The 26,765-nt window shown below is 39.7% G+C and overlaps 1 protein-coding gene and 1 long non-coding RNA gene across 13 annotated transcripts in view; one reads left to right on the top strand and one right to left on the bottom strand.

Annotated features, from left to right (window-relative positions):
* The window catches only part of NBEA (neurobeachin), a 364,492-nt gene that overhangs the window by 17,497 nt on the left and 320,230 nt on the right, over window positions 1-26,765 (bottom strand). For 5 of the 12 annotated variants that reach the window (XM_033146495.1, XM_033146498.1, XM_033146499.1 and 2 more), the window contains 6 exons: window positions 8,728-8,790; window positions 8,316-8,405; window positions 5,943-6,135; window positions 2,804-2,875; window positions 357-512; window positions 100-270 (listed from right to left, as the gene is read on the bottom strand). In XM_033146495.1, the coding sequence (XP_033002386.1) occupies window positions 100-270; window positions 357-512; window positions 2,804-2,875; window positions 5,943-6,135; window positions 8,316-8,405; window positions 8,728-8,790 (745 nt within the window). The remainder of the gene's footprint in view (window positions 1-99; window positions 271-356; window positions 513-2,803; window positions 2,876-5,942; window positions 6,136-8,315; window positions 8,406-8,727; window positions 8,791-26,765) is intronic. The other 7 variants (XM_033146505.1, XM_033146506.1, XM_033146500.1 and 4 more) reach the window with 3 other exon arrangements.
* On the top strand, window positions 9,321-11,096 carry LOC117045447. Its single transcript, XR_004426427.1, has 2 exons — window positions 9,321-9,415; window positions 10,973-11,096. It is a non-coding gene; the product is annotated as an uncharacterized LOC117045447 (long non-coding RNA).

Genomic DNA, 26,765 nt, shown 5'->3' with positions numbered 1-26,765 from the left:
GCTTACAAAGTTTTACTGTCATTCTAAACATAAAAATTGATGATTAAAGGCAAACACTACATACATGCATACATAAACTACAGAAATTTATGAACTTACTGCTATTTGGGTTGTCACCAATGATATGATGTCGGCCACTCCAGTACCACAGCAGTAATGTAGCATCACGAGAGCCAGAGACTATGTAGCAGTCTCCACCGATATAAGATTCTGATCTTGCAAGGCAAGTGACTACATCCCAGTGGCCAAACACAATCTGAGTTAGCTTGCCTACAACAAAGAAATGTTGTGTTACTGATGTTTATGTTTTAGAGCATTACAAATAGAAATGCAAATAACTATAATGCAAGGCCTACCTGTTTCTGTGGAATAAACTCGAAAGCTCTTGTCCCAGAAACCACAGATAAGAATGTAGCGATTATCAGCTGTGACCACAAAACAATGAGCATTGATCTGAATGCTTTGATCCACAAGATCTGTGATCTGCCGTTTGTTCACACCAGAATTATTAGCTGCCGAAAAAGAAAAAAACATTTTCACCATTTAATTTTGGGAAGATGGACTTAATGGTAACATGGTTGTCCCAAGCTTTTAGAAATCTGAAACTCATTGAAGTAGAAAGAAACATCATAAAACTGGGAAGACAAAATGGCCATAGACTCACAACCAACCTCACAACCCAGAAAAGATTAACATGCCTTCAGACCAAATAGTTCCTGATGATGCATGTCTCAGGCTCCAAGGAAGGCAAAAAGATTTCTAGGGCTACTGATCAATCTGTCTAAGAGGAAATTGCTTCCTTATCTCAAAACCCACCCTTAGTTTATTTCAAAAATTCCCCTCTGAGCTACCCCAACCTCTCGTCTCCAGGGCTGGAATCATATGACAACTAAGTTTATAGTGGCTAATTTAAAGCATTCTGCAGACAATTCTAACTATAGGAAGGTTTGTCCATTTGTAGTCCTTGGCCAAGTGGTAACATGGAAGCTAAGGGCATCATAATGACTGGCTCACTGCTTGGCCATAGGGGAGAAAAAATGATTGTCTTTCCTTCAGGTTAGAACCAGAATGTGAGCACTTTTTATGCATCCACTATGGGGTAAACAGTTGGTGTGATTCCACCCCAAATGTGGTAGGTTTTGATTTCCAGATGAAGTGGGATGTGGAGAAGAAGCCTTAATTTGTCCAATACATAGCTGTCAACCTTTCCTCTTTTTGCGGGAAATTCCCTTATTATAGCATTGGGAAACAGCAGGGAGAGTTGACAGCTATGGTCCAATATAGAAGGCATCCAATGCAAACATTTTTTCCCCATTTCCAGCTCATACTGCAATAGTTTCCCCACCCCACCCCATCAACCCCTCTAGGGAATTATCCTAAAGTAAAAGAAAATACACCAAGGAAACATGTAAGTCTTTATTGTTGGGTCAGATCTGTGCAACTTGGTTCATAAGCTGTGGGAGTAGGGTGATGACTGAGAAAGATTGCTTCATTGATCTGTTGCACATTGTATCTTGCTGACTGGAGAGGTTTCTTCACTGACATCTGCCTTTGTTTTCTTATACCTACATACCTATACGATGGGGTATCCAACTCAAGCAGTTTATATTTTATATTTGATTTGTTTATATGGTCCATTGCCCCTCCCCCTCGTATTAGTTGCATATCTTGCCTTAGCTTTAATGAGATTAAATACTAGCAATCAAAATGTGGTATGGAAAAGTTGCTTCTTGCCTCACTGCTATTATGCACACTTCAATTCAAATAAAAAGTAGTTTGATTGTCACTACTTATGGCCAGAGTGACTTACATCTGCATAACAATTAACACCTGCTGCTGTGCCAATCTAAAATCACCATCAATTCACTAGGCTAGTGCAACACCTTTAACGTAAATTGATGCAATTATTAATTTCAATTTTCAATTATTGTGCCCCATCCTATAAATGTTTTGCCAATTTCACAAATGTGAAATTGTGCATCTTCTAACAAAATTAGGCAGCTTTGTGGTTTACACCCAATTATTCAGGATGATAAAATCCAAGCAAACTATTGTTTTCTCAAACAGGGTGCATAACCAACAAATGAGATTTGATGCATACTGGAACAAACAAACAAGAAATAAATTCTAACTTCAAGTGCACATAGTTGAGATCTAAAATGGCTGTGCCAACCAGAAAAAAGTTCTTGGGCTTATGGCAACTCAATGAAAATGTCATTTCAGTATGCAGCAAAATAGATGAGCCACAGATTTAGGGCAGACTTCTTCACACAACGCATAATTAATTTGCAGAGCACACAATGCAGTGATGGCTACTACATTTGATAGATTTAAAGAGGGAATTTAACAGATTCATGGATGATAGGACTATCACTGACCACTAAAGGGACAGGTATATGCAACTTGCATATATACTTCTGACACCAGTTGCTAGAGGCAAAGAAGCAGGAATAACTGTTATTTCTTTGATATTAAAAACTGCAGGTTTTTTTTTCATTCTTTAAAGCCAGGGGTGGACAGTAATTGCTGTCAGAAACAAAGGACGCTTCCTTGTACTGAGGCAAACCACTGGTCCATCTAGCACAGTATTGCCTGCTCTGACTGGCAGCAGATCTCCAGAGTTTCAAGCAGTAGCTTTTCCTAGAGAAAGGAGGAATTGAACTAGGGACCTTCTGCATGCAAGGCAAATGCTATATGGTCCTTCCCTCCTCCCTGAAGTCTTCTAATTCATTATGAAGCAAATTCAATATGTTTTGAACACATCACGTACTAATAAACAGATACTTTATATTCTCTGACATACCAATCAATGGGTCCATTTCAATGGGAAGATGATGAGCTTGATCCAAAGAATATCCTGGGGCTCCCCTGAGGCCTACATAGTAAAGGAGAGAAAAAAGCTAGTGAGGACTGTACAAGTATTATTTCACCTCACTTTAATGGGTCTGTACTGCAGGGTGATCATGTTCCTATTTTTACCTCTTCAGGTTAAAAAGGTGTTGTCCTACTTCGAACAGCAAGAAACCAAGGGAAGATGCACAAATATTTCAATGCAGAAAAATGGACACCATTTTACACCACCTTCTGGTCCTGAGCCCACTATGACCTCCTGTCCATGTCTGAACTCAGCTTGGAGTGCAGACCCTCCAAGTGTCCCTATTTTCTAGGGATGTCCCTGATTTAGAGAAGCCATCCTGGTTTCTTACTTGATCCTGGAATGTTCCACTTTTCCTTAGGATATCCCTATTTTCATTGGAGAAATTTTGGAAGGTATGGAGTTATCTGACCCCCAAGCCATCTGAAGGCAATCCTGTATAGGGAAGGTTTTTTTTTAAATTGTTTAATTATTATTATTATTATTATTATTATATATATATTGGAAGCTGCCCAGAGTGTCTGGGGCAACCCAGTAAGACATGTGGGGTATAAATATTAAAATTATCATTATGAAATGGGACGTCCCCATTTTCATTGGAAAAATGCTGGAGGGTATGGGAGTGCTGATCTAAACTGAAGTTGAGACAGCAGACTATTATAGCAAATTGGTAGGATGCCACTCTGTAAACATTACCCCCTAGGCTTTGAGAGGGGAGGGAGGCCATATGCCACCAGGCCACTGAAAAACAGTGCTCTCGGCTCCCTTTCCCAGGAAAGAGGCAGGGAATCCTTTTCAACCTAAGGGCTACATTCCCCAGTGGACAATCCTCCAAGGGCCACATGCCAGTGGTTGGTGGGGCCAGAGACAAAAGTGACTCCTAGTAGACTACACTGCAGCTGGGGAGAGGTTGCCTCACTCACATACCACAGATCTCTCTATCTTCATTCTAGGCAGGTAAGAAGCACCATCACTGTTCGAAGAGACATTTAGTCAGGTAAAAGCACTCAGAAGGATTGGCCTGTAGGAGAGTAGGCAGCCTGGAAGTGTTCTCAAGGAGGGTCTCCCAAGCCTGAGGGTCTCTACCCATGGCCTACAGCAAAGGTGTTCTGGACAAAATGGCTTAGAAAATCAGGCAAGAAGGGGACGGTTGGGCCAAGGATACAATAATGTTTTGTTACAAGATGGAGTGGTTCCAGGCAACCTGAGAGAGTGGCAAGACCATTCCTGAAGAAAACTACGCTGTACCCAAATATCTAATTTTAGACCAGTGGAGTGCATTGCTATCAGTGCTGCTGGTGATATGTACTTCTGATGAGGCAGTGAATGTGCTGAAACAGTGTCTGATTATGATAGTGGACTGGACAACAGCCAACAAACTCAGGCTTAATCCACAGAAGACTGAGATGGTGCTGGAGGGGTGTGCAGCCTGCTCTAGATGGGCACACAATCACTCAAAAAGCATGTCTGTAGTTTGGGGGTCCTTCTGAAGCAAATGCTGTTGCTTGAGGCACCGATGACTTCCAATCATCGTGGGGAAAAGAGACTTTAAACGAACTACAGACCTGGGGACTGTCACATCTCTTCCTGGAGTCTATGACATTCAGTCAAGCTAAAGTTGTGGTCTCTCAAAGACTGAGGGACATTGCTAGACAAGAGGCTATTGCCCTTGTAAAACCTGGGATGTTTTGGGGGGATCAGATATTCCAGATTTCACCAGCCCCTTATCTGGCGGAAATCCACTATGTAGAATACTGCAGACTCCTCACAGCCGCTAGGTTAAATGTTCTGGAATCGGCGGTTTTGTGGGGAAGATACAGGGGAGTTCCATATGCCCAGAGATCCTGTCCCTGTGCCCAGGGAGCAGTTGAGTCAACTGAACATATCCTTTTGACCTGCCCATTTTATGCAGATCTTAGACAAAAACTTATAGCTCCACGCCTAGGCCTAGTAGACAGAGAAAGACAGGTTTTTTTGTTGTTGAACAATTTCACTGGTACCACAACTATCTTGGTGGCCAAATTTATTTTTTTGGCCCTTAAACGCCGTAAGGTTAAAATCGACAGTATTGACATGGGTCTAAATGTATAATCTCCTTCTCATTGTATGTTTTAGTGTTAATTTCCTTGAGATGTTCAGATGTTTTAATTTTTGTATGGATAATGATTGTGTACTGACTGACGGTCGAATAAATTTTATTGATTGCTTGAGGCACAGGTGGCCTTGGTGGTGAGGGGTGTCTTAAACCAGCCTAGGCTGGGGGCTCAACCACAAGCCTATCTGGACAAGCAAAACCCGGCTGCAGTAATCAATGCTCTGGTAACCTTAAGATTGGATTACTGCAGTGTGCTTTATGCGGGAGTGCCTTTGAAGAAGTTAGCTAGTGCAGACAGGCTATACTGCCGACAGGCTCAGGGTAAATTGATCATGTAACATTGCTTTTGGCACAGCTGCAGTGGTTGCGTGTACATTTCCAAGCCTCATTCAATGTGCCTCTCCAAATATGAACCTTTGGTTGTTATGTGAGGCCCTCCCCTGGGTGCATTCTCAGAGAGTGGAGACCACTGGAAGGTCTTTTAAGTTGTAGCTCCCTGCTTAATGCTCTCCCAAGTAAGGTCTGCTTGGTGCCAACATTAACATCCTTTCAGTGCCGGATAAAAGCTTTTCTCCCAGGCATTTGACGCATCACAATAAATGTTCTGATGTTTATTGATGAAATGTTTTCTGCTATTGACGTTTCTGCTGTTTTGGTGTGTCTGTGTATGGGTCGCTGTTGTTGTTTTATTCAATAAATAAAGTCAATAAATAATAATAATAAATAATTTACTTGAATGTATTGTTTCTGATTTTATGCTAGGTTTTTGGCTTTAAACCGTGGACTAGATATAGATAACACTCGGGGTCCCTTCCAACTCTACGATTCTATGTTGCTTAGAGAGGTTATGTAGGAAGTAAATAACAACAACAACAACAACTGAAGTATAGCAATAGTCCAAATAACATCTATTTGCAACTAAAATAATTCTTTGTGGAAAGTTCAAGACAAACACTCTTTAGGGAGACATACCTACTGTGTTGTGCCATCTATTCACTGCAAAAAGTCGGCTGCAAGTCACAGTTACCACGGCAGGAATAGTAAGATGCGGAAGCGTGTTGGCTGCCACATGTGTGACAGGAGAATTTGATGGAAATTTGAGAACCATTATAACATCCTGCTGCATCTGATCTTTAAACATAAGTGGACTCTGTGGAAGGAAACACTGTTGAGTAGAAAGGAGAAGAGAGCAGAAGAAAACAGAAGGGATAACACAATTAGTGAAGAGGTCTGAGGGGAAAATAAGGTTAAGTGAATCAGGAAGCATTTGCACATACAGGGGGAACAATGTTATATGCACATCTAAGCTACAAGAACAGGACACCAAAACTAGCAAAGCTATTGCTGGAGCATTACACAAGGGAAAATAGAGAAGAGGTATGGTTAAGGTCCATTGGGTTATCATTACAGGGTGTGAAATGATAAAGTCAGCATTAACAGAAAGAATATCTCAATAGTTACAGCACTTCATATAGAGACAGTGTCAATCAAACAGACGCACCACTTACATCTTTCATAAGGTTTACATTATATATAATGCAGCGGCTGAAAAACAACCAGTTAACAATGGCAACACTGATTTTAATGGCACCTACAGGACAAAAAAACTACACATTTTAAGAAGAAACATGGGACTCTGTTGAAAATGGCAGCCCCATGTGTGCATTATGTGGTAAGTATGCAAGCATGTATGACTGCTGTTTCAAAAATAATTAAAAAAAAACTTCTAGTGTGCCTCCTCAAGCCCATAGAAACCCATGGACATCCCTTAGGCTCTTTGGGTTGGAGGCATGTATGCATAAGTATATAAACAGCTATTTTTGTCTTTGAATAACAAATAAATAAAATGTTTGACAACTAAGAGTGATGAGAACACTGCTAATGAAAATTTTTTCCAGAAGCATTATGCATTCTAAGTTGAAATCTAGGATTTTTGACAATCTTGTCCTTAATCTAACAATGTAAACTGCTTTTTATATCATATTAAAGATTTCAGACAGCCTTGATGACTGTTTTTAACCGCCTTCAATTTTAACCTGAACATTGCCACTTGTCCAGTTTTAATTTTAATTTGTTTGAATTAATTGTGGGATGTATCTTAATTTATTGATCGCTTGTTTAATGCATTGTCTTACTTGTATGATGTTGGTGGCACTGTGGTCTAAACCACCAGAGCCTAGGGCTTGCCGATGAGAAGGTCAGCGGTTTGAATCCCCGCAATGGGGTGAGCTCCCATTGCTCGGTCCCTGCTTCTGCCAACCTAGCAGTTCGAAAGCACATCAAAGTGCAAGTAGATAAATAGGTACCACTCTGGCGGGAAGGTAAACGGTGTTTCTGTGCGCTGCTCTGGTTTGCCAGAAGTGGCTTAGTCATGCTGGCCACATGACCCGGAAGCTGTACACCGGCTTCCTTGGCCAATAAAGCGAGATGAGCACCGCAACCCCAGAGTCATCTACGACTGGACCTAGTGGTCAGGGGTCCCTTTACCTTTACCTTTTACTTGTATCATGTTAGCCGCTCTGAGCCCGGCTTTGGCCAGGGAGGGCGGGATATAAATAAATTTATTATTATTATTATTATTATTATTATTATTATTATTATTATTATTATTATTATTATTTTATTATTGCTTATTAAAATGGGGAAAGTTCAGTGCTGCCAAAATTATTACTTATACTATGTTTCTGATAAGTTAAAAAAAACTATCAAATTGACTGAAACTTTATAAAAAAAAAATCCTGATAGTTATGATGTTCCAAACCAAGAGCAAAAATAAAAACAGATCCCATTGTTTCCAGTTTTAGCTGAATAATGGATTTTTTCTTCTTCTGGAATAAATACACAAAAGAATGGATAGGAATTATTTTGGAGTTCAAACTGAAGTTAAAAGTGCACACTGTGTCCTCTCCAGAGAGTGGGCTGGAGGTTTCCCACATGATTTGAACTACAATTCCTCCCTTCTGACAAGTAGCCAGTGTTCATAAATCACATAAATCATTTCCTAATGCTGCATTCTCTTCTTGCAATATGATCCCCACCATAAGAAAATGTTCTAGGCTTTTTTTTATTTTGCACAATAGTATTCATCAAATACATATTCATGATGATAGGGACTTGTTAAAAGAAAACCAAGGAATTGGGGAAAACAAAATCCGTGACTGTCAAGCCACAAATTTACCATTATACTATAATCATGCAATTTATCTGCACAGAGTAAAACATACAGTGTTTGTGGGGAACTCAGGGCACATAAAGAGAAAGTGTTACTTAAATTGGTATTTTATGACCTATAAAGGATCCTCAGATTCAGAGGAAATAAATTCCCAACAAGCAGTTATATCTCACCAGGTGCATGGCAGAGCTCCGAGGCGGATGTGGCTCAATAAGCAACTGAGATGGCGTCTGTCCAAAGTTCTGTATCTGTGCCTCCATGGCCTGCAGGGAAAGGAGAGTGATTGTCATAATCAATATGCATCAAAGAGATAGGTCAACACACTCCTTGACAATGCAAGCATATCCCAAGTCAGCCATGAAAAAAGTCCAGAAAATTCACCGGGTGCTCTTCTCCCAGGCTGCAGACTCATCCAAGTGTTAGTATTTTGTAGACAAGCTTTGCTTCTCCTTTCAAGCATGCTTCAGTTAACCAACTAACCATTCCTATTTCAAGTAGCTGGAAATGCATGTGAAAATGTTAACCTGTGAGGACATGCAGTTAAGGTCTTGTGAGATTTCTCTGCACCAAATACAGTATGTATACCTTAATAAAGTCCTTTGTAAGGAGGAAAGTATGAGGATCTCTAATAAAATAAGCTTCTGGAATCTTAAATGGAAAAAAAAGAAAATGTGAAATAATCTTTTGGGGAAAGCACAAATCTAAAAAAAAATACAACAATTTACAACAAACTAACAATTACAAATGATTCATATATCAACAACAATGCGCAAGTGTGGAAGATAAAGTAAGCTACGAAAACTATTTAACGTGACATGCTTATATGAGTAATTTTGGTGTGCTTTGTTCTCACTAAGTGCACGCTTTTCTAACTAAGAATATTTAGCTGTGCCCATGATTTGGTCCACATTGTTATTAAATTTATTTTAGAAATTAAAAGGAGCAATTTAAAGTAGGAGTAGAACTTGTCATTCAGACAGAAATCTTTCAAAAAAAATATATTTATTCTAGAACAAAACCCAGAAAACTGATCTTAAATCATTTTTTATAGTGGCCATTCCCATTTGGCTTCAGACTTGGATTTAGTAGCAAAACACCCAGGGATTTGAAGTGTGATGCCATCAATATGCTGATGACACTCAGCTTTCTCTCCCCCCCTCTCCATTTCACATTAATCGGAAGAGGCTGTGCAGGTGCTACACTGGTGCCTGGAGGCTGTTATGGACTGGATGAAGGCCAATAAATTGAGGCTGAAAATACAGAGGTGCTGTGGGTGAGTGGTTCCTTTATTTGGATTAGGGAAATGACCTATTTTGGGTGGGGTTGCATTTGCCCCGAAGGATCAGGTATGTGGCTTAGGGGTCCTACTTCTTTAATTCTAAGCTGGCATTTGAGGCTTAGGTAGCTTCAGTGGCAAGCTACACCTGGTTCTCCACCTATAGCTGGACCTCCCTATTGGACTCCAATAAGTGCTCTATGTGGGGCTAGCCTTGAAAATGCTCCAGGAGATGCAGCTGGTGCAAAATACAGGACAATGTGCCACCACTTCTTAAAGCATTGTAGTGGTTGCTGGTCAGCTATTGGGCTAAATTCAAGGCTTAGGTAAAGGTAAAGGTAAAGGGACCCTGACTGTTAAGTCCAGTCGTGAACGACTCTGGGGTTGCAGCGCTCATCTCGCTTTACTGGCCGAGGGAGCCGGTGTTTGTCCGCAGACAGCTTCCGGGTCATGTGGCCAGCATGACTAAGCCGCTTCTAGCGAACCAGAGCAGCACACGAAAATGCCGTTTACCTTCCCATCGGAGCGGTACCTATTTACGGTACCTACTTCCACTTAGATGTGCTTTCGAACTGCTAGGTTGGCAGGAGCTGGGACCGAGTAACGTCACAGGTATTTGAACCACTGACCTTCTGATCAGCAAGAGCTAAACCACGGAGCCACCTGCACTAAATTCAAGGTTTTGGTACTGAAGCACAAAGCCCTGAATGGCTAGGGGCTGAATTACTTAAAGGATTGCCTCTTGCAATACTTAGTGGGGGAGGCCTTGCTGGTGGCACTGTCAATGGGCAAGGAAAAGTCTTCTCCATGGCTGTTGCTATGTAAAGTGCAGGGCCAAGAAACACTGGGGGGGGGGGCTTAAAATAATGTTAAATTCAGGATCAGTGGGACCCCACATTTGCCTTAATGCCAGTTGCTGATGCTGGGCTCTCCTCCTCCTCCTCCTCGTCATTGGTTTTTTTTTTAACACCAATGGTTCCAATTAACAACCTGCATATGTAGAACATAGAAAACTAGATGTGCTCTTTTTATCCTTGTGTAGTAGGATCCATTCCTTCTGCACTGTGTGTGTTTTGCGAGCATTGGATTTGGCCTTTTATCATCCCTCATGACATCTATTGGGGAAGTCAAACACTGATACAACAATATATTCTCCAGAACTTAAATAACTTAAATTATTTAAAAAAAAATATTTTTCAGAAACTTATTTTTTAGACATCAGCATTTTATCATGCACATTCCTGTGGAACCAGACTGCTCCCCCCTCTCCGTGTTAAATATTTAATCATAAGAGTGTGTGAGAATAATACAAATGTTTAATGCCAAACAATGTCTGTTGAGGATGCAAAGGTTTCCAGAAAAAGCTCTTTTGATAAACAATTCAAGCAAATAACCCTTATTTTCAGTAGTCTGACAACATTAAGGCAATTTTCTTGTGCTTTTAAAGCATCATTTTGAAATAAAAATGTTATATTGAGTATCTATATTAATCATGGACATTCATCTGCCACTTTTTATAGTAATGGCTTAAATAATGTTTCTTTTCTTTTGCAGATGCAGCAGAGAAATGAATTAAATCTTGCAAAGTGCTGCCGGGCTTTAATTTACACATTTGCTTTCAAGTTGACCAGTCTTTGGCAAATTCTGATTATACAACTACAACTTCAGTTTACACCAATGCTATTGATTTTGCCTTCCTCTTCAAACAGATTTATGTTAACAAAGAGGGAGGTTGAAAACAGCAGTAACTTCTAAATAAGATGGGTTGTTTAGATTATAAGAGATGGGCACTTAAATTTATTCTGTCAAAGGCAACCATTATTTTACAGCTAAATACATCTTATTTAGTATGTACTCAGTGGCTTTTTACCACCTGATTTTCTATACTGTACAGAGGAGTCAATGGTAACCCTCTAATTCTCAATACCCATATAGGTTGCAAATCAGGAATAGCTACCAGCTTCTCCTTGCAAAGCTATTACATGCTAATATAAAGATAGCATCAGATATTACTGTTTATGTTGGTCCAACTATTATTATCTATTACAAGTCTCAAAATACTTTTGAATTAACATTCTCAATGAAGGGAAAATGCCAGAGAGAGGTGATCTCAAGTTTACATATACCTGTCAAATTAAACAAATACAAATTTCTTCCAATTCCTACATGGACTGGATATAGAGAAGGTATTTGTAATTCAGAAGGAAATTGTCCCCTAAAGTTACACTAATTAATTAAAGACCAGATATTCCCATAGCTTTGTGATCTTAAAAGTAAACTAACCTACATCTTTGGTACAGTTATCGTTGACATTTCAAGTCACAATCAAGAGGTTTTTTTCACATGCTTAAATTGGTTTTGTTACATGTCTGATTGCTGTTAACACTGTTAGACCACGTCTTTGACACCTAAAATATAGCAATTGTAATCATCTTTGGCCATGTTTACACATGATAACTGATCATGATTCCAGAGCCTTTTTACCGTCCATTATTTCATAGAATTGGCTAAAGGAAACATCATAGATGCAATCAGTTTTGAACCCACATGATACATGAAATGGAAAACATATGCTATGCTAACACATTATGGGTTGGGTCCTGACTAAGTTAATTGCTCCTAAGTAAGTTTCACGGAAATCAATGACCAAGTTAGGTGCTACTTAAGTCCCTTTCTTTCTCCTTTCTTTTTCCACCTGCCAAGTGTATTATCAGACTCTGCTGATGAGAAAGAAAGTGTATTATCAGGGCAAAATTCCACTTAACAAACCCTCATTATAAAAAACAACAGAAGTTGGCACTCATATGGGTGTCCATTCAGCACTGACATTATATCAAAACCCCATATATAAAATGCAGCTTTGGTGTTATTCAATAAGGAATAGCAGGAAATCTATCTGGCAAACAGAGATCCAGATGCTTTGTGGATATACCACACCTAAGACAACATCTGCACTTCAAGCACTTCAGGGAACATTCTGCTTTACCTCAAGGGAAAAAGGGGGGGGGAGGTTCATTTATCTTTCTTATCCTCTGCATTTGTCAGTACTCCTCCCCTCTTAATGGCCTGCTGTCCTTCCCTCATCCTGCTTTTCATTTTTCTCCCTACGCTATCTGATGGCTCATTCTGACAATGATATTTCCGAAATGGATACAACACCTCTGTAGCCTCTTAAAAATTATGGAACACCTTCTCTATGTCATATTCACAGCCAGGTAGCAATAGAAAGATAATGCCAGGCTTGCAAAATCCCCGTGGCACTAGTGAGAACCATAGCAACATCTTTTTTATTCTCCCACGGTATTTCATGTGATCTCCATCTGGCCCTTTTGAAAAGTCTGATCACAATGTAAAAAACCCTCATTTTATTCACCCTATAGCTACAAAAAGAAACTGTTTTCAAGAATTAAGTGTGAGTTGCACCTCAAGAAAAACAAAACCAACTGACTACAATCAGTAGTGGATTTATAGGCATGAACAGCAGTAGGAACCTTTGTGGCTGGGGGCACTCAAGATCTCAGTATACATCATTAACTGAGAGGATACCCTTGAAATGTCACTACAAACAATTGACATGTCATTGCTGGATTCTAATTTGCTGATTGGTTCAAAATTGGGAAAGGAGTATGACAAGGCTGTATATTGTCTCCCTGCTTATTTAACTTATATGCAGAATTCATCATGCGAAAGGCTGGACTGGATGAATCCCAAACCGGAATTAAGATTGCCAGAAGAAATATCAACAACCTCAGATATGTTGATGACACAACCCTGATGGCAGAAAGAGAGGAGGAATTAAAGAACCTTTTAATGAGGGTATGAAGCTCAACATAAAAAAAACTAAAATCATGGCCACTGGTCCCATCACCTCCTGGCAAATAGAAGGGGAAGAAATTGAGGCAGAGAGATATTTTAGTTTCTTGGGTTCCATGATCACTGCAGGAGGGGACAGCAGTCACGAAATTAAAAGACACCTGCTTCTTGGGAGAAAAGCAATGACAAATCTAGACAGTATCTTAAAAAGCAGAGACATCACCTTGCCGACAAAGGTCCGTATAGTTAAAACTATGGTTTTCCCAGTAGTGATGTATGGAAGTGAGAGCTGGACAATAAAGAAGGCTGATTGCTGAAGAATTGATGCTTTTGAATTATGGTGCTGGAGGAGACTCTTGAGAGTCCCATGGACTGCAAGAAGATCAAACCTATCCATTCTTAAGGAAATCAACCCTGAGTGCTCACTGGAAGGACAGATCCTGAAGCTGAGGCTCCAATACTTTGGCCAACTCATGAGAAGAGAAGACTCCCTGGAAAAGACCCTGATGCTGGGAAAGATTGAGGGCACAAGGAGAAGAGGATGAGATGGTTGGACAGTGTTCTCGAAGCTACCAACATGTGTCTGACCAAACTGAGGGAGGCAGTGGAAGACAGGAGTGCCTGGCGTGCTCTGATCCATGGAGTCACGAAGAGTCGGACACGACTAAACGACTAAACAACAACAACAATTTGCTGTGGTTTCCACTCTTCATTTCTCCTACTTCCTGATTAAAATATAGCTGCTGTAGAACACAGATATGTTCTTTACTAGAACTTGCCAGAACTTTCTCCTCTTCGTGGTTATCTTAAGAAGTGTCTAGAAAATCCAGTGGTAACTAGGAGTATTAAAGCAAATGAGAAAGCAGGCTGTGGTTTATTTCACCTGTTATTTATGTGTTCTTTAAAAAAATACTGTTTGATAATATAAGAATAAAAAGGCAGCCCATGTTATTAACTGATTCTTACGTATTTAGCTTTATCATACTTTTAGTCAAGCATAGGTGAACCAAAAGGGCTCCCCAAAAGGACTGCACAAACCATAAATCCAACACTGACTACAATCCATTGAAGAGTATGTGTGTAATCTAATCTGAATGGGGGCTTACCGTACATAGAAGAAGTGCTTAATGGCTTGTTCCTGCTGTTTTGTGACCATGAATGCTGGAAACCTTGTGAATGTCAACATTTGTAGATAAATGCTGATCCTCCTCACAATCTTTTGTGAATTTCTACATTTTAGCAAAATATTAGAAAAACATTGTTGCCTTGGGGGGCGGTGGGCTCTCTTTCCTTGGAATGATAAGCACTAAGCAGAGGCTGGTGGCCATCTGTGGGAATGCTGAAGATGCTAGAATTTGAGCAAAGCATTGGACTTGAGGATTTCTGACTCTATAAGCCTACGTATGAAAATGCAGATACCATGCCCTCCAACATTTCTCTGATGAAAATAAGGACATCACGTTCCAAAATTATAATGTTACTATTTATGCCTCATACATCTTGTTGCCCCAGCCACTCTGGGCGGCTTCCTATATAAAAACATAGTAAAACATTAAATGTTAAAAAACCTTCCCTATACAGGATTGCCTTCAGGTGGCCCGGGGGTCGGATAACTCCATACCCCCCAACATTTCTCCAATGAAAATAGGGACATTCTAAGAAAAAGTGAGACATTCCGGGGTCAAATCAGAAACTGGGACAGCTTCTCTAAGTCAGGAAAATAAGGACGCTTGGAGGGTCTGTTGCTATTAAAAGTGCATAGTGCAGGAGTCTTTCTCACTTGGCCATCCTAGTAGAAAACCCAAACATAACCTTGCATTAAAGCAGCAAAATTTTAAAAAATGTAAGAGATGGAAGAGCTATTTCCTTAAGCACATATGATAATGAATTGAAATCTGGGCCCCAAACCAATGTTAAAATGTATTGATAATGAAGAGAAATTATTTTCATGTTTTGTCTCTTGTGCTCAATAAGTAACACTATTAATTTTAATGCTATTTCTCCGTACAAAGCCAGCATGATTAATAGCCCATAAGCACTCTGTTCTTTAGACAGGCAAGACTGACAGCCCTCTGGGTAGAAATCATATGCAGCTTGAAAATGTTATTGTTTCATACTAATGATATGAGATCCTGATTCTTTATTTGTGCTTACAGCTGTTAAAATAGCATCAATATATTCAGTACTTGTGATAGGTTAGGTGAAGAATATTGATTTCGGTTTGGCTTTGGCATCTTTAAAAGTATGGCAGGGTTTCACTGAAAAGCAAAAATGAGTCTTCAGCTGGCACTGTTAGATGATGAAGACCAAAATGGAAATGGTGTAGAAGCTAAAAATCCTGCTTCATAAGTCCTAACAAAATCAAATATTTAAAATGTATTTTCAGTGTAATGTATATAATGTCAGTGATTTAAGTGGTACATCTGTATGGAAGAATATATATACTATGTATATGTATATTACCCCATTCTAGGTCTTCTTAATTTAATTCCCGCTCCCCCCTCCAGGTATAAAGGAGATAAAATCATTGAACCACATAAACCTAGTTATTCCATAGTTCTGGGGCACGACTGAAATTCTATTGTCTTTAAATGGCAATCTATTATTACGTTAGTACTTTTCAAGAGTCACAACCTAAAAGCAACATTAGTCAAGCACCCTCAGTTCCTACAGTTCACCTTCAACTTCTCATCTTTAACTTTTGTAGCACTGACTCCTCTGAAGGGGCTGGTGGCTTTCTGCAATCCAGAATGGTGACTGTTGGCACCTGCAAGTTTGGAAGCAGTGTGTATCCAGCCTAATGGTCCATCTAACAAAGTGATGTCAACCTTAACATGGGGATGGATTTCCTTCCTGGCTATGGTCTCAGCCTCCAGCTGCCTGTGACCCATTACTGGATAGGCTGAATATGATATAATACATACTGATCATATACTTCACCACTTCATTAAAAAGTAATGCCCACCCAGCAAAGAGCATGCAACCTTGTAACGGGAGTGCTCTTAAAAAGAGATCAGGAATGGTAAAATAATTTAGGCGAGCCAAAGGTATTAGAAAATATTTTGGGGGGAGCCAAGATAACATGGTCTCAAACTACTAGGGTACAACTGGAATGAAATGGCAAGGAGTAAGACATTAAGGATAAAATTGCCGTTGGTGCACCTATAAACAAACAATAGCAGGTACCAATGCAGTACTGGTGAACTAAGAAAGGCATCTGTTTTGAAAAGGCAGAGATGCTGCTAGTTGGAGCTTCAGCCCATCATTTGGGCAAGTGCATTTGAGTACTTGCTGGCAGAGTTGGGAGCCCCCCGACACATGGAGGCTGGTGGAAGGATTTCCTCTTCATCCAAACCCTCTGCAGCACAGTGGATTGGGGGTTTGGATTGCTCTGTTAGTATTTCTTTATTTTTAATATTTATATACTGCCCACTAACCAATATTCTCTATGTGGTTTACAAATAAATAATAAAAACCATAATAATGCAAAAGTCTTCAGGCAAGTCTCATGTATTTTCCATCATGCTTTTCAGGAGTTACTAATGGAACTGCTTCTCATGAATGGGTCTCATATATTTCCGCCTGACCACCCACCATGAGCTCGGCAAGCCTCACTTTTTTATTTGTATAAGAAAAAGCACTGGATTTAATTATATTTTTAAGGAGCCTAGAAGCCATTGGCTAAAAGAATTTCATCCTCATCTAAATTAAATGCTAAGATTCTGAATAACTTGAAAGGAGAAAGCTTTACTGTGAATTTGAAACTGCCCCCTGTCTCCTGATAAAAATGCTTTTTGGTGCTCATGAAATTTAACAGCAATTGCTTACAGCTGCCTAGTTCAATTTTTATTTAAAGAGCTCAACAGTGGGCTTTAAAAATTATCAGCCTAAAACAGGCTTGATGCATGCCATGTTTACTTGTGAGGATTTCACTTTTCAGGCATATGTTCCAGCAATGTTTGGGTGGATGTTCTGTTTGGTTTTCTTTACACTTGGGAAATCTATTACACCTCTTATCATCAATTCTGCTGCCCCTCACATTTTGTCAAGTAGTGGGCACAGCTTTGGATAATAATAATAATAATAATAATAATAATAATAATAATTGCACCCAACATCTGGCTGGGTTTCCCTAGTCACTCTGGGTGGCTTCCAACAAAATATTAAAAATACAATAAAACATCAGACATTAAAAACTTCCCTAAACATGGATTATGGCAAGGGGCTCTAACATAGTCCATAATGGCTTTTGTAAGAATATTTTTCTGAAATATCTGATAAAATATAGCAAAGAAAAGAATGCAATATAGAATTTCAGTTAGAATAAAGATTATATCACAGTATCACATTTATATAGCCATGCATAGCAACCCACAGCTCCTGGTGACTGCTTACTCATGAAATACATGTACCGGTATATTAATGGTAAACAATAAATCCACAAACTACCAGCCTTACCAGTCTACAGTCTTGTTTGTAATTTCAGTATAATGAGATTCAAGGTCTTCCAAATATTATTTTATGGGATACTATTCAACAGAAACGGTAGCCCTTTGATTTCAGCGGTACTAAACTACTTACAACTGTGAATTGGGCAGCAGCAGCCATAGAGAATTTATAGTCTTTATTTGCAAAGCCCCTTCCGCACTTAGAAAGGAGGGGGGGGGGTTGCAGTTAGCACGAGCCCTCCACGTGCACAGGGGGTGGCTTCATCCCTTGGCACTATTGGCCGAGCCCCGGGCGCGGTGCCCTGCCCGACCGGCCAACCGGTGCGGTCGGCAGGGGTGTGCCCACTGCATTTAAGTGGGTGCGCGGGCAGAGCTCGGCCTCTTCTCCTGGGCTCCCAGCTGATCCGGTTTTTCCCCTGCCCACCCACCCTTTAGGCTGAGTTTTCTTCTTGACCTTGCTATGAACCTCGGTTGGTCGCCGTTGAGGGGCCTGGTAGGAATTTTCCCACTTGGCAAATTGGCACCGCCTGGTGGTTTTCGCCTACCTCGTAGCAATTCGTCACAACTTTGGTTTTGGCGGTTAGGCATTGGATTAGCTAGGGAAGGCTAGAAGGTGGGGGGGGGGAGGTTGGGCCATCACCTCCCCCCAAATGCTGAAGGGTGCTTCGCTAAAGGAGTCTGGGGGGCGTGTCCGTGTCCAGAGCCGTGGAAGGTGAGGGCCCAAGGCACGCCCCATATCGGTGATCACAGGGTGAGTTCCTAGCTGATGTGCAGCAGCAGGGCTCTCCCATCAGTGGTTAACCCTTCCCGGACTGCTAGCACGACGTACTGGAGTCGGATATTGTCAGTTAGGTCCAATGCCTAAAGCCAATACCGCTCAACATCCGTAACCAATAAAGTTGTGGTCTTTTCTTGCCCATTTAACCTTATTTATGGTGTCTTGTGTTTTATTTATCACGGGAGGGGTTGGGATTTTGACATGCAAACACCTAAAACTCATGCTCTTCCACAATTTTCTTTGAGAGATAATGATTCACTCTAATACAGTCCAACTGAAGTGTGTCTGAAACACTCACCCCAATATTTCTCTTTTTCCTTTTGCATATAATGAAGATAGTTTTTCTTCTGTGCTATTTGATGTTGAGAACACTTAATTCCGTACTTCAAGAAAAATTTAAAAATGAACAAACCTCATATTGAATTAATCCTACGATTTTGGTTCCGTTTGGTTAATATCTTTGATGTTTTATTATTCATTTATCTAGAATATTTAGATCCCGCCTTTCAATTTGAATAAAATTCCAAAATGTGTAACAGCGACATTATAATGCAAACAATGATTTAAACAAAAATATAATGAAACAAATGATTAAAATAGCTAAGCCCTAGAGCAAACAAAAAAGAATGCTGGAAGGAATTGTGAAACAGGAAAAGCCTCCTTCTCATACTAGGTTTGCAAAAATGTGTTGTGGCTGTAAATTTTACTTGTACTAATCTAGATTGCTACATGCAATGCCATCCTACTGTTTTATTTTGTATTGTTTCCTGGGGGAACAATATTTGAATGGTTGATTATGATACTTATTTAACTATTCTTACTGGCAGTGCTATTTTTCTAGAAAAAGAGGTGCCAGAACTCACCATGAACACCTCCCTTGTTCTCTTAGAATGGCAATGGCGCCCACCTGAGAGCTGCCAGAACTGGGGGGGGGGGAGCCCTGCTTACTGAGGAATCCTTGGAGGGGTTGTATTTTTTTTTGGGGGGGGGGTGTTATCTTATTTCTTGAAATATACATATTTTTAAATCTAAAGAAACGGGAAACTGTTCTAGTTTAATTTTTGCTTTGGATGGGTTCATAGAGCTATTGCTAGAGCTATTTATATTAACATACTGTTAAACTTGCCACTGTCCAAGCCCATCTCTTGGGAAGAACTATTGCCTTGAAGAAGGATCTAAATCCCTACACATCAGCAACCTGATCCTCAGAGAGGCTGTATGAAAGCCTCTCATCTAACTTCCTTATAAAAGACAGAAGGGAGCCCTTGAGCAGAGTTGCTGATAAAGGCTGTAGCCAGTTCAACTATAGAATATTTTCACAGTCCTGTGCTGGTTCCCACAACTATAAACTTACGACAGCAATTCTTACCATTGTTGCTTCATAGAAACCAACTAACCAGGTTTTTTAGCATTTGGAGAGTCTTTGGGAGTCATCCCAACTGTCAGATTATCAGGTAAGCCTCCTAACACTGAACTGCAAGTAAATAAAACGTTCAGAAGTGGAGATTATAGTTCCCAGGCCTACTTTTTTCTGACTTCACTGCCTAAACCTAAAGAAAATGGAGAAAGAAAATCCATTCTTTGAAATCATCATACCCAAGAAGTAAACTAGACCAGAAATGGCAGGTGTGTGAATATTGTTGTTTTAAACAACCCTGAAATGCAGCAATAGAATTCACTCTATCTTTTCTCCAACAGGTTGGAAAGCGACTGGGAGCAATTGATTGTAAATGCATGCTGTTCTAGCCAGATTTTTAGGTCTGGCTCCTGAGATTGCCATGTCCTGTCTAGCTTGGCATGGGATGATTTCTGGTCACATCCTTATCAGGAAATGTGTGTTAGCCATTTCCAACTTTACAACACATGGTCCTCTATTTGAAGGGCTATCCAGTCCAAATCCAGTTTGAAGATAAAGAACTGTAAAAAATGCAGAGCAGGTTCCTTGAGTCTGCCCGTCAAAAAGACCTGAACAGCAGACAGCACAGGTACACATGTCATCTGGTTACAATCTGCTTGACTATGGTGAAATGTATTTCATTTATAGTTAAACTATTTTATTTTTAATAGCGCCTTTTTGTTGTTTTGGCTTATTAAATACAACATGACCATGTAAAGCATTATTTCTACCTTTGCAACTCTATATAAATTAGCATGTGTGAATTTCATGCAAATCAATGTCTTCTTTTGACTTCTTTTTTGGTGATGAGATGACTCCCTTACATAAATATCAGGGACACGGGTGGCGCTGTGGTCTAAACCACTGAGCTTCTTGGGCTTGCCGAATGGAAGGTCGGCAGTTCGAATCCGTGCGATGGGGTGAACACCTGTTGCTCTGGCCCAGCTTCTGCCAACCTAGCAGTTCAAAAGCAAACCTTACATAAATAATATATTTTTCAGAATGCATTGAAAGTGCATTATACAGGGTTGTATCCAACACAGTATTCTGTTAACACTCCACCAGCAAAAGGACTTCTGCTTGCACAACACAATGTTCTCGCCCTCTCCTCCTCCCTGCACCCCTCCCAAATTTGTTCTAGAGGTTCTTCCAAGCCTCTGTGGCAGATCTGGGGAGGGTGTGAGCTGCACACAGGGGGAGGGGGGGAGTCCCATTGTGCAAGTGGAAATGTTTGTGCTAACCGAATGTGGCGGGTGAGTATGAGAATCACCCACAGTGATTATTTTGGAGGGGAAAGATACTACAGCCAATAGCCAGAGGTCTTGAGTAGATGTACTAGTTGCATATTTCACTGGATCCTGGCCTACAAGGATAACATTAATTCAATTCATTTAGAAATTAATTGAAAATAAAAATGCTAGCCATTAGATGCAAAAGCCATCTTAACATTCCTCCCACCTCCACCAGAAGTCGAAGAACCTGAACAATCTTCTTATGTATTAATAACTATGAACAGCAGAAAAGCAGACATTTGTCACTAACAAAAGAAATACCTCACAAAGCAGAAATAAATTAATAGCGTATGTTCTAATTTTATTTTCCTGTATAAATTAATTCAACCTACATATTTATAAATGTTTTATATCAAAAACCAAATGCAATGTTTTGTTCCATTTGCTTAATAGCAAAGAATACTTTTTGTGAGACATGACACAGAGGAAACCTGGGGAGGCAGACAGAAGAAAATAACCAAGCAAACTCTGGAGAAAACTTGATGTTGAAGGAATGGATTTTAATGGTATTGTTTGTTGTGGTGGTAGCTTATTGTAGAAATAAAACACGATCATCTAAAGCATTATTTTTAATGCCTAGGATATGGAAACAGACACACTCAGTAAATCCAAGTATGTAATAGCCATATTTTTCTTAGGTTATATACAGAAAGCTGTATTAAAAATTTAAATGTGATTTTATGTTCAGTTAGTTCACAGACCAAGCTAGAAAAACATTTGACCATCTAGGACAAAACATTTTATATAGTGGTACTGTATAGTGAAATAAAATTTTGTATTTGTTCCACAAATTCATTGCACATTTTCCTGCTAAATATTCTTATCAGTTCTGATTACACAGAAATGAAGCCACCCTATATATTGCTATACTAGCCTGGACTTGGTGCATTTTTTTAAAATGCAGCTTTATTCCATGTTTCTTATTAATTTGAAGGTATGAGTATTTGTATAGGTGAAGAACACAGTGAAATATCCAATTCCAATTCATTAATTATATTTATTATTTGCTATATTGCTCTGGTATCTATGCTAAAGGAAGAAAAAAGTGTCAGGAACCCCACTGGTTAGAAACTCATTGGAGCCTTGTACCTATTTCCCCAGCTACGTGTGCATCACACAATCACAGGAACCCAGCGCTTCATAATCCAGCCACCACATAACTGCACTTTGGTACTTTGCCAATGACTTAATGGAAAAAAACAAAAGCAGATGGCCACACCATCAGTTACTCTGAACAGGGCTCAGTTGCTAGTCAGCCTAGGAATACATGTTCTGTACAACCTCAATTCATATTTGTTGGCTGAGGTAAACAACTACTTCTTGCTCCACCTTTCCTTGAAGGAGCCACCAACTTTGTGAAGCCTTGGATTCAGGTCTTGTGTTTGAGCCACTTCTGCTGATTATCTGATTGTATCTAGACGCTTGTATAAGGGACTGGCTCAAGATAGTTTGCTACCTGAGGCGAAGGACAAGATAGTGCTCCCATTCCATGGACAGAAATCTGATTGGACTAGCAGCTGGATATTATTTAAACACTGGTAATAGGACAACATTCTACACCATACTGAGTGCAGTAGGCCTCCTTAGGAGGTACTTAGCAGACTAGCATAGAAGATTCAGGGAAAATTGTGGATGACTGTGGCTTCCCTCTGGCATCTGCTGCCTGAGGCAGCTATCTCACTTTGCCTAACAGCAGGACTGGCCCTGCTTGTTTACCTGTGTTGATCAGATATTTAACTGCTGAGTTCCGTGTCTTATATTACATACATTTGTCTAGAACAACTGCCACCTCTGTTTTGAACTTCAAAATCTCTTATTAATAGCTCAAGTATGATATGGCATGTTATGTAATCATCAATATATTGTAGGCAAGGAAGAGACAGAGGTTGTTGCCCACACAATTCTGAATCCTCTGTTACCTGTTAGAATCATTGTTTCTTCCTTTCTCAGGATTCCTAAACCTTTGTTTCCATTTGCCCTTTTTTCTCCCTGCACTGTTGTACAGTGCAGACATATGCGGAATTCACGCTAATTGTGATTAACAAATTGGAAGCCAGGTACAGAAGTGCAGTAAAAGAGTTTATCAGCAGTTAGCTGCAGTTATGGGTAAGAAGGATTTCCCATAAACTTGGTTAGTCTTAGTGAGGTTTACTGTTGGTGCCAACAAATCCTGAGCACTGTAAAGGGGGAAATGTGGGCACTGACTCCTGGCAAGAGTGGGAGTGCAGGTTCCTGAAACTGGTTCCCAGTTTGCAAATTGCAATTTGGAGTATTACAACTACACTGCACTACAGAGATTCTTCAGGCCATTGTTGAAGTTCCAAGAGCAAGAAGCAGTCAACCTTGCCAAGGACATTTCAGTCAAAGGAGTTGTTGGATTCAGCTATTTTGTATCCTAAAAATAAATCCAAAATTATTTCAGGGAATTCAGATAATGGAACACTCTGCTGTATATTACAGCAAAAAACAAAAACAAAACTTGAATCTATTGTTTGTGCTGTCTTTAAAAGACAATTAAAGAGGCACATTATCAATATGTTGAATATTGTTAAAATGATCAGCCCTGCTATTTTCAAAGAGAACTATCTAAATTGCTCAGCAGTCTTTACTGAAAAAAGTTGAAGAATGCAAAACATTGTAGAATAATAGGTAATTTATTCTAAGGTAATGACTGCAATATAGCTGAAATCTGTGCTAATAGAGTAAAAAGGCTCCCAGCTATTTCTGCTATAAACAGCAGTCAAGTAATTTTCATTCTTCTTCCCTACAGTAAAATACTACTTTAAAATCAATGCTAAAATGTTTGCTACTAATTTCTGAAGTGCAAGAATTACTACCAGTAAACAGAATGTACTGGAAAATAAAAGAAAGAAGCAGCTTTCACAAATGGCATTCTTCCTACTTTTCAAATTGCAGATGGGGAAACCGCAATAGCACTGGAGTATGTACAGGCCTTATTGTCTACAAAAAACAATTTAAAACAATACTCTTTAGTGGTACCAGGTAAATATATAAGAAATTAAAATGTGGAGTCATATTTGAATAGATAAATATCTATAGGGACATGGCAGGTGTTTATACAACATACTGGAGTGTAGGTACCAAATGAAATTGCTAGACAAGAGGATCAGGGCCCATAAAAGAGAGGACTTCCCATTGCTCATAATTGACTTGTGGAATTTGCTGCCACAAGATGAAGTGATGGTCACCCACTAAGATGATCATGAAATAATGGGTCACAGAATCACAGAGACTGAATCTAGATCTCAACAGCTATCTAGTCCACCCCCCCCCCTTTTGATGCAGGAAACCACTGCCATAACATCAGTGAGAGAAGTGCTGAGCACAGAGCTTGCTAAATGTCATTTGGACAGTGCTTCCAAAGCGCTTGACAATCAGGCATTTGGGAAGTGCTGCACAATTGACAGCAGCTGCCAAGCCCCATTTGGCCAGGCCTCACCTTTGTCTGCCTCGCACTTAATGCCATGTCTGATGACAGGTGTAGGGTAGGTGGCCGTGATTTGGCCAGCATGGCTGTGCAGAGTCTTGGCATTAGGCTTGTGGGTCAGAGGCTCACCACCTCAATCTAAGGTGTGCTAGTGACCATGTATACAATAAATTCTGCTGTGAGAGCAGCATGAGTGCTGCTGCCAAGATGCTCAGTCAGCCAATGTGTTTCTGTGATGGTGCTTGTGTGGCAGTAGATAAGTCTTTCTCTACACAGTTCTAAAAGAGTTGGCTCTCACAGCTAATGCTGCTAGTTGCTTTATCTGTGCTGGGATCTTCTGATGTAGGATCTTTACTGGAGTTTGCCTGCCTACTATATAGACTGGGGTTCGAGGTGGGTAGGCCCACCTCCTCAAGTAATGAGGAGATTGCTTGCCTGGGCCTGGAAGAGGGAACTTTTCACCATTGCTAGCTGTCCTCCACTTAAGGAGAGAACTTCTAATCTTGTAAATTGTTAACAATTATCCATAAATTCTTCATAGAACCACTATTATGTGAGAGAAAGCTAGTCTCTCTATATTGAGACATGTGGGAACTAACATTTAAGTGATCAGTTCTGTTGATACAATTAGATCAAAGGAGATCCAGAGGGATGAATTTTGATATTCCTGTCAGATTAAGAAAAGTGATTGTAAATCAGGAGGATCAAATATGTGAATTCAAAATGTGAATAGCTTTCTCAACAATTAATACAACAGAGATCTCCCGCCAGTTAAATATCGCATTGTCTTTTTATGAGTGTTGATATTTTCCACATATATGCTTCTAGGCCTTACTAGTCACAATGTAAGGCTAGCATTCCGTCTATTTTGTTAAAGATATATCTGTCTTGTTGGGTCTTGACAGCCCTATCATGTCAACCCCCTGTAGCAGCATAGTGTTTTTCAGCAAGGGGAAGAAAAAGTAAAAACTATGCTTCCAGTGGGCATATTTCACTATTGCCGATCCTGAGGGATGATTTGTTATTCCTGTCAGATCAAAGAAAGAGATAAGAGAAGAAAATAACATCTAAAAACTTGAACCCAGAAATGAGGGCGACGGCAAAAACGTCAAGACCAAAACATTATGATGCCACTTAAAATAATTTAAATATGCTGGATATCAAACACTTTCAAAAGAAATAAATGTTGCATAGGCCATATGCTCTGCTAGCTGACAGGAGAACTAGTTTTTAAGGTTTAGGAATTGGTCATAGAAACCAACTGTCAAATGCTATTCATTTACTGATTTTTTTTTCCAATTGGCCATGTGTGTTGTCAGTAAGATGAGGTCTTTTGACAGGCAATTGCTTGAAATATGACACATATGTCACCAGGAAGTTCTTCTGCAAAGGCCCATTTAAAGATATGGAAGCTGTGCAAAGGCATGCTCATTTCATTGTGGGCTTGTGCAGGAGAACTGCCTGGTCAGTTGTGTCATGAACTTACCAGTGCCTGGTTTTGTGCAAACTTACACTTTTGGCTCCAGATAGCTATTTTGACTGAATCTGCACCATACCATGATTTAAAATTGTACAGCACAGGCTTGTAATATGTAGGGTTGAATATGAATAAGACAGCCCAGAGGTATAATACAAAGAGCAATTGTCCAATATAATCCTTCACTAGCTTTTAAAAACATTTCTAAGGATAAACAGACTGCATCTAACAAACATAGTTGAGGGGTTGGCAAATATTTGAAATAAGAATAAGTAAATAAAATAAACAATGTACTTGAAATACTGACTTCTTGTAAGTGTACACAAAAAGTCTGTTTTCAATGTTGTGTCTGACAAATTTAATTACATTTGGGAGATCAAACCAACTAGTGCCATTTAGCCTCTCTAATTTTAACTTGTGCAGAAGTAATAAACCATTACTTATGTATTCACATCACTGTGTTAAATTAGTTTTGTGTAAACAAACGTCATGTATGGTTTTTCTAGAAAAACACATACCACAATTTGCAGGAACTGTATTGTAGGAACAGGCATAACATTTGCAAAAGCAGCCCAATTTCTTGAAGTCCAGTTTGTAAAACAGGGACACAGGATAACAGCAAACAGTGTGCCTCATGCTATTTTATATTCAGCAGGACAACAGAAATCATTTGAACACAAATAAACAATCAACCT

The sequence above is a fragment of the Lacerta agilis genome, chromosome 4 (assembly GCF_009819535.1).
Source record: "Lacerta agilis isolate rLacAgi1 chromosome 4, rLacAgi1.pri, whole genome shotgun sequence".
Taxonomy (NCBI): domain Eukaryota; kingdom Metazoa; phylum Chordata; class Lepidosauria; order Squamata; family Lacertidae; genus Lacerta; species Lacerta agilis.
The sequence above is the reverse complement of the archived record's forward strand: the minus strand, read 5'-3'. Positions and strand labels throughout refer to the sequence as shown.